The following is a 12,548-nucleotide window of genomic DNA, read 5'->3' as shown; positions in this document are numbered from 1 at the left end:
AAAAATTTTCAGTAATGACCCCTGAAATTATGTCCCTTAAAGTTGTTTTGGTTTTGAAAAGTGAATCTTACACAAAGTAACTGTCTTTGAACACTAGCATCTCCAGCCAGTCTTAGAATTGCTTTTCAGGGGCCACAAAGCTAAGGAACTTCAGAGAATCAACCCTTGCATTTAAAGCACCTAGATTGCAAAGGCAAATGTGAACCTGAGTTACATGCTTGGTGATCAACACGATTTTTCATTCTATAGAATTCCCTGGGACTTCTATGTGAAGAACTGGATGTTTTCCTTTGTCAGATTTAAATAATAAACTGATGCTAAAAATTTATGCCCTCTGCAATAGCTGGTGTCAGGTCAGTTCCTAGGCATTTCTCTACCTCCCTTGTGTTACTGGCAGAAAAAGTATATATAAAGAGGGAGAGGATAAAAAGGTTCCAATTCCCAGCAATAGAGCGTTAGAAAAAATTTCCACCCCTGGGTGAGTCCTTGCCTCCAAAGAACAGTATGGTTTGAAATAGGGTTTCTCTTTTCTCTCTCTCTCTCTCTCTCTCTCTCTCTCTCATTGCTTGATTTTAGAGAGACTGAGAGATTCATTTGTTGTTCTATTTAGTTGTGAGTTCATTGGTCTCTTCCTTTTTTCTATATGTGCTCTGACCCGGGATCCAACCCACAACCTTGGTGTTTCCCCTACGGCGCTCTAATCGACAGAGCTAACCGGCTAGGGCCTCTCATCTTTTTATTAAAAACCCTGTTTTTTTTTAAAGGCTTGAATTCTGGCACAGTGTTCAAAATTCCAAACTGGTTTTCACTTTAGACAACCTTGTGCTGAACCTATCCCTTCCAGCCCTGAGGCTCCTTAAAAGAAAGTAACAACTCCGTACGAAATTTTAGGGGTTTGAGGTGGAAAGCGAGGCTTCCAAGAACAATGGACTACCACTCCCACAAGCCTCGAGGGACGGCTAGCCTACTTCCTTCCCTGCCCCCCCCACCCCCCCACCCCCGCCACCTCAAGTCTTGCGCTTGCGCAGAAGGCCCTGCGCTGACAGGAGGGGGCGGGGACAGGATAACGCACTTGGAGCAGCTGAGGGAGGAAAAAAGAAATCATAGATTTCCACCTGGGCCTAGAGCGGTTCTTAAAGTAGTGGGGAGAGGAGGGTAGGTGGGGACCACCTTCAGTACTGGCCGCCCGGCGATATCATGGTGACCCGGAATCCCCCTCCCCAAGGTGAGCGGCTCGGGCCCGAAGTATTTTCTAAGACGCGGCTCACAACTCTCGACCTTGCTCCTGGGCCGCCTCTTCCTTCCCCTGTCCCAGGGGTCCTGGGGCTCTGTTTCTTGAGGCACCAGCTTGGAACACCCGTCCGAACTAGGCTCTCCCTTTCCTGGTTGAACGCTGGCGAAGAGCCACCCCCGCCCCCAATGGAGCCTAGTTTTGACCTTTCATTTCCATCTTGAAACGTGTTTTACAGTCTTGACTGAAGTAATTTCTTCTTGCTGAGCCCGTAACCGATTCTGTCAGAGGAGGACGCCCTTTCTCCCGTTGATGAGAATGGACCCTGCTCTGGCCCTGACCCTTCTGAGATTTGGGGGTGACCCTTAATACTGTGAAACTGATCTGACCCTAATGAGATTTGAAGAGGTGACTTCTCACTGTTGTGTAACTTCGACCTGACCCTGTTGAGACTGGGCCGGAGGAGCATCCCTCACTACTGTGTATGTAACTCAGCCAGGTCCTACTGAAATTTCGGGGTTCCGGGTGAAGGGGGTGGTGGGCGACCGCTCACTGCTGTGTAACTCTGACCCGGGCCTGGCTTAGGCCCTAGGGCCATCTCTGGGCCTTTGGGCCTTTGGAAAGGAGATGCTAGGCCTTTTACTTTTGAGGTCCCCCTTGTCTCAGGGATTGGGTTGTAACAGACTTTTAATGTTTCCATCTGTTTCTTTTTTAACTATTATCCAAAGGTAACAGTGAGTTGTAACATAAAGTTTATATGGGGTATTTCTAATTTTGATTGACTCTGAATTTATTTTCATTTTTCTCATTTTGTATTTTGAAGAATATGAAAGTGATGATGAATCTTATGAAGTGTTGGATTTAACTGAGTATGCAAGAAGGCACCACTGGTGGAATCGTGTTTTCGGCCACAGTTCTGGACCTATGGTAGAAAAATACTCAGTAGCCACCCAGATTGTAATGGGTGGAGTGACTGGCTGGTGAGAACAACATCTTTTCCATTACATTTTATTGGGATCCTAATTACTGCCTCTTTGTACTGTGACAGTTACCATGCTCACTCAGTGGCTTTACATTGTTAACCCAGGAAGAGCTCTACCTTGAGGCTTTTCTCTGTGATATGATTAGTGTAATCATTAGTGTTGGGTTTTGGTGATCTTCCCCTATGCCCACCACTGTTCCACTGTTTCCTTCTCACCCTTCCTTTGAGTCTTTTTTCCCCCATATCAAATATTAGCAAATATAATGGATGTGATTCAGTGACAGTAAAGAGGAAGACAGATGAGTTAATTATGCATAAGTAGTATTTACCTGTTTAGTGCTAACAACTGGAAAAACCTGTGAGAACTCCCACAGGAGAACTGGTGTCTAGGATTGTCAGCCCTGTACTGAGCAGTGTAAAATTCTCAGTAAAAATTATTGATTATGATACAGATGATTCTGTTGATTTTTGTGGGCTAGTATGGAATATAATACTTTGAAGAGAGTTGTAGAACACTGAGCCTTTGTTGAAATTAAGGAGATTGCTTACTATAAAGATACTGGTAAATACATTAAGCAGTTAATAAACATTAACCTAACCAGTTAACATTTCAGACCACATGATTACATAATTGCTACTATAGGTCTATTATTCATGTTAGAATAAAAGATTAGTCAAATCACAAGGGTCAGACACAAGTTTGACACTCTATTTTGAAAATATGAGAATTTTTGGAGTTAGTTTGGATGCTTGTGAAAATTCATTTTTTTCTTAGATTCTAAGTCAAAGTCACTTTACATCAATTTAGGTATTTATATATGTAAGCTTGACAAGTATAAAATTAACTTTTTTAATTTGTATTTACATGCATCTGGGACCTTAGCAACAATTGATTTGGTGGAAAAGATGATATTTGCTTTAGCATATTTTGAATATAGGCAGACATTGAAGATATTGCAGGTTTGGTTCCAGCCAACCACAATAAAGAGGATTATAGTCTTTTGCTGATGGAGGGCCTTGCCTTCAATTTGTAAAAAAAATGCAACATCTGTGAAGCACAATAAAGTGAAGTACAGTAAAACAGTGTATGCCTGGATCTGGTTCTGGGTGCTGGAGAAGCTTATCGTGTAATTGGAAATGTAAATTTTCCATTTATCAAGGCACATTTGTTTCCTAGGGCTGTTTTAACAAAGTATCATAACAAGGTAGCTTTAAACAAGGGAAATTGATTCTCTCACAGGTCTGGGGTATAGAAGTCTAAAAAGTGTTGGCAGGGTTGGTTTCTTCACGGAGGCTCAGAGGACAGTCTGTTCGATGCTGTCTCACCTGGCTTCTGGTGGCCTCCTGCAATACCTGGCATTCCTTGTTTTATAGATTTACTCCAATCTCTGCTTCTGTCAGTACATGGCCATCTTCCCTCTGTGTGCCTGTGACATAATGGGTTAAGTCATATTGGATTTAGGGCCCACCCTACTCCATCCAGTATGACCTTGTCTCAATTTGATTACATCTGCAATAACCTTCCAAATAAGGTCACATTCTCAGATTCTGGGAAAGACATGGATTTTGAGGGGACACTATTTAATTAATTACAGAAAGCTAGAGTTAACAATCTGAGATTCTTTTGCACTCTTTGGATGTGGAATTCTGAAGGGAATATGAGCTCACTTGAGAAAATCATAAAAGGAGTATGAGTTGACATTCTAAGTGGATAAATGAGACAAGACAGATTTAATATAGAGATAAATAGATACAGGTATGGAAGCGATGAGAAATGTGGGCTGAAGCATAGTCATGAAAGTGGGACAACACCCGGACCATAAGGGATAGAAAAGTTTTTGATAGGCAGAACTAGGTGGAAACCCCTAGAAAGAGGGAGATTAATCGTTTGAGCAATGGTGATGACCTATTTGGAAACGAATTGGGTTGGAGCAGAAGTTTTGGGTAGAGTGAGGTTCAGCCAGGCGTGTAGAACATCTTGATTATATTAAAAACAAAACAAAACAAATCACTTTTATTATAGGGAATTTCAACTTTACAAATGTAGAAAGAAGAGTATAGCAAACCCCTCAATACTCAACCTTCAATTTCAGTAGCAAATCCTCTTTTCCATTAAATTCCCCCTTTGTCTCCATTCCTGAAGCACATCTCAGACAATTTAGATTGTGTACTTTTGACTAGCTTATGTAACTGAAGGGAACAGTTGAGTGTTTCTGAGTAGGTGAGGAACGTGATCAAAATAAATGGGAAGGCATTAGAATTTATTAGGAAAGCAATGAAAAGTAGAAGAGGGAGAGATTTTAATATATCATTGACCTCATTTTTTGTTATTTCATTAAAGGTGTGCAGGATTTTTGTTTCAGAAAGTTGGAAAACTTGCAGCAACTGCAGTAGGTGGTGGCTTTCTTCTCCTTCAGGTAAGTCAGAGTTTTATTTCCTTGCCTCTGCTTATGTGTATAGCCTTGGAAACTGAGAAAGTCAAATTTAGCCATTTCACTTCTGTCCATTTTAGTAGAAGATGGAATATTTCTTTCAGGCATCAGTTAATGGACAAACTAAAATGAGTTTTGAGAGCTGGCATCTATCATGAAAGACAATAATTTAAATACTTCTAAGTTTTTAAAACAGTATGATTCCAGTTATTAAAAAGACAACTTTTAAATTCATGGTGCCTCAATTTTTTTGTTATTACTTACCCATATTTTCCTTGAAGCATCTCCCTAGCAAAATGAACATTTCATCAGTAATATAAACCTATTCATCCTGACCATTTTAACCATACATTTAAAATTCACACACCTACAGCATGTAATATTCACAGGTCTCTTTCCTTCCTGTTTTCTAGCCATCAGTTTTCCGTCCCAGAGGAAATTACTGTTAGCAATTTCTAATATATTTTTTAAAACTAGGGAACCATAATAATATAGAAAGTGGAAAATTGGGTTTAAAAAATCATTCATAATCCTATTTCTGAGGCAGGTGGTTTTGAAATTTCAGTTTTATTCATGCTCCTCTACAGTTTAAAAATGCTTTGCCATTACAGGATGTTTATCAGGATGTTATCTGGAATTCATGTCTGTTTGGCATATATTTTTCTAAAAATTCATTCCCTGAAGATCAAATATAGTAAATCCTAAAAATGAAAATCTCTGGGAATGGATGTTAGCAACAGTTTTAAAGATGCAAAACTGTTCGTCGTACCAGATTTTAAAAATAATTGATGGTCACAGCAGCCAGAATCTTACTTCAATACCTAAGTCATTGATCATGTAATAACCAGTAGTACAAATGGAATGGTTTTGTATGTGTTAAATGCAAATTTTGAGTTGTTTACTAAACAGCTTTTATAAAATATTCTTTCTTTTTTTTGGTGACATTATTAGGAGTAATTGCTTCTTACTCGTGGTAAAAGGTAAAAAGAAACACAGTTAATATTCAAATTTAGTCCTTTGAATGAACATTTCAATGATTGTACAGAAGAGAATTTTATTTAAGCCGATTTTGACTTTGGTTTATGTATATTAAGAATTAAGATCTCTAACCTGACCTGTGGTGGTGCAGTGGATAAAGTGTTGACCTGGAATGCTGAGGTCACCAGTTCAAAACCCTGAGCTTGCCTAGTGTAGGCACATGTGAGAAGCAACTACAGCAGCTACAAAGCACCTAATAGTTGATGCTTTTCATTCCTCCTCCCCTTTCTCTCTCTCTCTCTCTCTCTCTCTCTCTCTCTCTCTCAAATCAATAAATAAAATCTTCAAAAAAGAAAGGAATTAAAGATATCTAATTCTATAGCTATTTTAAAACTTGGTTGTCATTTCTGTTTGTGAGGAAAGTCATTTCTGTTTACTGGACTGAAGCAGAGCTTTCTGAAATGTTCACAGAATAGAGGGGATTATACATTGCAGTTCACTCTGCATGTCAGTTCTTCAGAAGTCCATTTCAGTTCACTCAATATGCACCATTCAAATCCAAGTTGCTACTATCTACTTTCCTGGGCCTAGTCCGCATATTCTTTGAAGTCACTAAGCAAAAGAACATGGGAATTGCCTGCATCAAACCAATTTTCTCCCACAAATATGACTTATGTTAAAAACTCAGTAGAAGGAACAAAGAGGAAATAAGAGTAACAAATGGCTTTTCAATAATTGCCTTATTCTTTAGGCCCGCTTCCATATTTTTGTTACCTTATATTTAAATATAAATATTAGTTTACTTAAAACTTAAAGCTTTTCTAGTAACCCAATATTAAGTGTTTTCTGGTAGGTAATATCACATTGCCATGTTAAAATAGACAGTGGTACATAAATCTTCAATGTATTCAGAGTTGTACATACCCATAATTCAAAAGGTCAAATAACACCTACAAGGCTTATTTCAGATTAGAGTAGTACTCTGCTTTCCTCACTACCTTCCCAGTTTCCCTCCCCTTGAAGCACATCTTTTGACCTCTTAGATGACTTTTAAAGTATTTATCTTTTTTTTTCCTAAACAAGTTAATTGTACATTTTTTAACCTTTTAGTTTGAGGTATTGCCTATTGGCTTCCCATTATGGAATATGAGAACTTCGCTATCATTTATTGAACCTCTTTGCACTCCACCCCCTTAATCTCCCACACTTGCATGCTCCCCCCACCCCCTCCTTAAATCAACTGAGTATTGTTATTTCATAATTGTGTTAGATCATTACCTGGAGTTCACTGAGCTGCTTGAATCTGTAAATTTATGTCTTTAACCATGTTTGGGAAGGCTTTGGCCATTATTTCTTTGTATTTGTTTCCTCCTATTTCTCTTCTGAACAGAACTCTGATTATGTGCATGTTGCGCTTTTTGATAATGTCCTGAGGCTTTATTAATTTATTTTTTTTGATCTATTTTTTTTAGATTGTATGATTTCTAGTGATGTAGCTTCAAGTTCACTGACTCTTTCCTGTCATTTACCTTCTGACATTAAGCCTATCTAGTTAATTATTTCAGTACTATATTTTACAATTCGGGGATTTCCATTTGGTTCTTTTGTACATTTTCTGTATCACTGCTGAGTTATTTTCACCTATTACAAACATAGTTTCCTTTACCTCGTTGAGCATGGTTTTAATAGCTGCTTTAAAGTCCTGATAATTTTGCCCTGGCTGGATGGCTCAGTTGGTTGGAGCATCATTCGGAGGCATGAAGTTTGCCAGTTCCATCCCCGGTCTGGGCACATGCAGGAGTAGATTGATGTTCCTGTCTGTCTCTCCCTTCCTCTCGCTAAAATCAATCAATAAAAATAAAGTCCTGATAATTTCAATATTTGGGTCATCTCAGTGTTGACATCTGTTGATTTCTTTTGAGACTAGGCCACATTTTTGTGTTTTGTCATAATCAAATAACTTTGAATTTTATCCTGGGAATAAAATCCCAGGATATTATTGGGAATGTTATGTTGTAGAGACTCTGGATTCTATTTTATTCCTCTGAAGTGTGTTTATTTGATTTTAGTAGGCAGTTAACTTGGTTAGACTCAAATTGTAAACTGTATTTCACCTGTGGTGGATAGCGGCTCAAATACCAGTTTCTTTTAGCCTTAGCCAGAATGCTTGCTTCTGTCCCTTGAATGTATGTTATGGTTCAGGACTTGGATAAAGTTTACCCAGAATTTGGGACTCCCCTTCTCTAGCTCTCTTCTTTCTGGTAGCTGTTATTGTCCTGGGCTATGTCCTCTGGTTCTTTAGGCTGGAGAGATGGCATATTTTCTATTGAAGTGTTAGCCACCCTGCAACTGCATCCTGAACTCAGGATAAAGCCACAAAAATGGGCCACTCACCTTATATTGGTCACTCTTCCTGCAAGTTTCAAATCCCCTTTAAAATCTGTTTGTTTTTGTTAATTCTGGAGCCCTTGTATTTTAACCAGGGTTTACAGTTGCTCTTTATGGGAGAGTCCTGAAGGTTCATCATCACCTCCCATCTAAATTGCCTGCCAACTACTGCAAGGAAAAGCTTTCAGTTGCTATTTGATTTAATCAGCACTGTTTTGCTGAAGCTGGAGTTCAAAGTGAGTGATAGAAGGTGAATAAATACAGGAAGAAATACAGTTAAATTCTTCTGTGTAGCCATTCAGAGTGAAAGTAGAACCCAAGATTCCCAACCTGTTTATATAAAATCAGATATTTTCAATATTGAAGTTTTTGTGTGGTTCATAGTCAAAATGATATGTTAAAAATTACAAAGAAAACCTTAGCTTGATAGAAGTGATTTATAATGGTATACAAGGCTTACTGTGTGATTCTTTCTAATTTAATTTTGTTATTCGGAGCGACTAATTTACTGTACTAGGTTATGCACACACTGCTGTACCTGTTCAGATTTTTCAGTATTTCAGCAGTACCAAATGAGAATTTTCCTTATGGTTAGTAGGCATTTAACTATAGTTTTTGCCTGTTTATTTATTTATTAAATTTATTGTGTTGATATGGTTTGAAGTGTCCCACTCAGTATAACACCATCTACACACCACATCGTGCCCCCATGCCGAACACAAAGTCTCTTTCCACCCTCGTTTCCCCTCCATTGTCCCTCCTCCCTCTACCTCCATCCTCCCTTTCCCTCTGGTTATTGCTACCCTGTTGTCTGTATCTGTGTGTTATGTATATATGTTTTTTGACCGATCTCTTCACTTCCTTTAATTCAGTCCCCACTGACAGCTGTCCATCTGTTCCCTGTGACTCTGCCTCTGTTTCTATTTTGTTCCTCAATTTAGTTAGCTATAGTTTTAGTGAAAGGATTTATGGCATGAAACTTGTATAAACAATATTTCTTTTTTATTCTACTTTTAAAAGCATTTACCAGAAAGTATTCTTAATTTAAGTAGAGACAGATTTAGTGAAGAGCATTTTTTGTGTGTGACAGAGACAGAGAGAGGGACAGATAAGGACAGACAGGCAGGAAGAGAATGAGACAAGAACTATCAATTCTTTGTTGTGGCTCCTTAGTCTCCTTAGTTGTTCAGGTGAAAAGCCTTTATCAGGCTACTTTGATTTCTTTTTTAATCCTTTATAATAAACATTTAATTAAAAGATGCTTTTTCTTTAGTACTATAATTTTGATAATTTCTGTCTTTTTTAGATTATTCCCAAATTCCAAAAATTATGATAGAATTATAGTATAGTAATAACATAAGTTTGGAATCTTTTTATACTTTTTTAAACATAGTGTTCATCACATCTAAGTATTTATGTTTAATATCTGTTTTCCCCAACAGACTCCTTTTTCTTGGCTGTGGCTTAGGGGCCTAGAATAGTGCTTGGCACAGAGTAGGCACTCAATATCTGTTAAATGAATAAATTAACAATGAACGAATAGGCCTTGGCTGGATAGCTCAGTTGGTTAGATCACTGTCCCAACATGCCATGATTGCAGGTTTCATTCCAGGTCAGTGCACATACAAGATTTGACCCATGAATCTGTAAATAGGTGGAATAACAAATCAATGTTTCTCTCTCTCCCTCCTTCTCTCTAAAATCAATAAATAAAAATTAATATAAATGAATAAATTAATGAATAAATTGTGATTTCTTATATCTAAGCTGCATGTATTTCTTGAAATCTGAATATTTATATATTCCTGGTTAATAGATTCATTAGCAACCTGGTTGGTTTAGAATTAACCATTTTTATTTTTGTAGATTGCTAGTCACAGTGGCTATGTGCAGATCGACTGGAAGAAAGTTGAAAAAGGTGTAAATAAAGCAAAAAGACAGATTAAAAAGCGAGCAAATAGGGCAGCACCTGAAATCAACAACATAATTGAAGAGGTAAGACAATGTACATTTTTGCCTCCATTTTATTTAAATAGGTCTTGATTAGTAGAAAATGTGACAAGGGATTCATTTCTTCTTTAAAAATTTGTGTTTTTGGTTATGTCTAGAGTGTTGAAGTAAAATTGGGGATCAAGCCACTATTTAAATCAATCAATTTTTAGTAGTTAACATAGTTTCCTCTGCTCATCTTCCACCTTTGATCTACATGTAAAAGCTGATAACGTTATTTTTCCAAATTTTTTCCTCTGCTTTTACAAATGTGTATTTGTATAGACAAGGTCTGGGAAAAATAAAATTACCTGTTTTTTTTCTTGAGGTGAAATAGTTTGAAAATATGTATATTTTATTAATGTGTTTTAGTTTTATTAATTTTTATAATGTATATTTTCTTCTTGTACTGTGTTTAGAACTGACTCTACCCTTGTCTTTGATTTTGTTCCTTTTACTTCCTCAAACTTTTTATTTTGAAAAATTTCAAACCAGTTGAAGTTAGATACAGTTAATACTCAAATACCTTTCATCTATTCACCAAATTGTTTTGCAATATTTGCTTTATCTCTTTTTGTATGTATGAGAATTACACTTTTTAAAAAGTTTTTTAAAATTTACTTACTGATTTTTGGAGAGAGAGGAAGGAAGAGAGAGAGAGATTCGTCAATTTGTCATTACGATTACGCATTCATTGGTTGATCCCTGTATGTGCCCTGACCGAGAATCAAACCTGCAACCTTGACATGTTGGGACGATACTCCAACCAACTGAACTACCCCACTAGGCCAAAATGTACACTTTTTATTTTTGCCAAGTGATTTAAGACATCATGACTTTTCCCTCTTAATTTCTTTAGCACATCTCCCAAGAGTACTGATATTCTATACAACTACAATTGCCATTATTAATCCCCCAAAATTTAACATGATACAATAGTATTTCCTAATTTGCAGTTCATGTGAAAATTTTTCCAGAAAATACCTTTTATACTATTTGTTTTTTCTTAATCAAGAATTATTATATATTCCAGTTGGTTTACATGTGTCTGAAGTCTCATTTAATCCTGAACAGTCCGTGTTTTTGTTTTTGTTTTCTTTCTTTCTGTTCTTCACAAAACTGACATTTTTGAAGCATCTAGGTAGAATATCTCACAGTTTGACTTTGTCTAATTGCTTCATGATTTTATTTGGGTTAGATATTTTATCAAGGTGGTGTTTTTTTTAATCTGTACATTTTTTTTTTACGGGCTAAGTAGATTGTTAAACATTGTGCATGCTGTGGGAATTTATTAAATAATCTGTCTTAATAACTTGATGAATGGACTATTTATGCCTGTCCTATAGGTAGATTTCTTTTTACCTGTGAGATTATTGCTCATGGGGCCTAGAACACTGCTTGGTGCAGAGTAGGCACCTCAGTATCTGTTAAATTTACCTGTTATCTCAGTAGCCAAGATGCATACAGGGCCTGTCTGGAGGCTTTAGGCTCCTTCAGTTTGGAAAGGACAGTCCTGATATCTTGTGTGGCAGTTAGCACCTGCTCTAGTAGGTGCACAGGAATTTTTGCTGAATATTATTGAATTGAGGAAAACATCTGAAAATATTACTTAGCTCTGGATTCAATAAATAAGAGTATTTTTTTTAATTTCCATCTTTACTTCTTTTTCTTATTGTGGTAAAATAAATATAACATGAAATGGGTCATTTTAACTATTTTTAAATGCACAATTCAGTGGCATTAAGTACATTCCTTTTGTGCCATCATTACCATTATCCATTTCCAGAACTTTTTCATCATCTCAAACCGAAACATTAACCATTAAACAGTTAACTCCCACAAGTAACCCCTCTTCCAGCCCTTGGTAACCTCTGTTCTACTTTCTGTCTCAATGAATTTGACTAGTCATGTAAGTGGAATCACACATTTGTTTGTCCTTTTTTGTCTTTCTTACTTTACTTAGTAAAACATCTTTGAAGTTCACCTATGTTGTAGTATAATTAAGAGTATTTTTGTTTAATTTTATGTTTCAGGCAACAGAATTTGTCAAACAGAACATTGTGATATCCAGTGGATTTGTGGGAGGCTTTTTACTAGGCCTTGCATCTTAAGGATATGAGTGTTCAACCACAGCAGAATCACCTGTGAGCAACGAAGTGGTGTTGACATGGCAGTCTCTCAACATGACATGCCACCAGACTCTCTAGGTTGACAAGAAACAGCTAGGGACAATATCAAAATTATGACTTAGCATATTGCCTTCTGAAGTTTGGCAAACTAGTATCTGCTGTAAAACAACCTATATGGTATGTGTACCATAATATTCCTGAGCAAAACATGGCTTTTATTTATTTAAATCAGATGTTTTTCATTGTGCTTTATAGTATAATGCCAATAAATAAAAATTTCTATTATAGCTGCAACATTTGGGTTGACTTTTCAAAAAAGATGTTTGCAATAAACTGAAAAACTATAATGCCCTTTTGTGGAAGAATTTAGGAACGGTAGAATTATTAAAGATAGTAAACAGATTTAATACTAATTTTAA

General features: G+C 36.8%; 1 protein-coding gene across 1 annotated transcript; it reads left to right on the top strand.

Moving 5' to 3' along the window:
* The first annotated feature begins 1,050 nt into the window (after positions 1-1,050).
* Positions 1,051-12,325, top strand: FUNDC1 (FUN14 domain containing 1). The gene is made up of 5 exons (XM_066250042.1): positions 1,051-1,225; positions 2,055-2,211; positions 4,555-4,630; positions 9,878-10,006; positions 12,034-12,325. Exons 1-5 carry the CDS (start codon positions 1,198-1,200, stop codon positions 12,109-12,111), a joined length of 468 nt encoding a protein of 155 aa, XP_066106139.1. The 5' UTR covers positions 1,051-1,197; the 3' UTR covers positions 12,112-12,325.
* The last annotated feature ends 223 nt before the right edge of the window (positions 12,326-12,548 follow it).

This window comes from Saccopteryx bilineata, chromosome X, assembly GCF_036850765.1.
Source record: "Saccopteryx bilineata isolate mSacBil1 chromosome X, mSacBil1_pri_phased_curated, whole genome shotgun sequence".
Classification (NCBI taxonomy): domain Eukaryota; kingdom Metazoa; phylum Chordata; class Mammalia; order Chiroptera; family Emballonuridae; genus Saccopteryx; species Saccopteryx bilineata.
The sequence above is the reverse complement of the archived record's forward strand: the minus strand, read 5'-3'. Positions and strand labels throughout refer to the sequence as shown.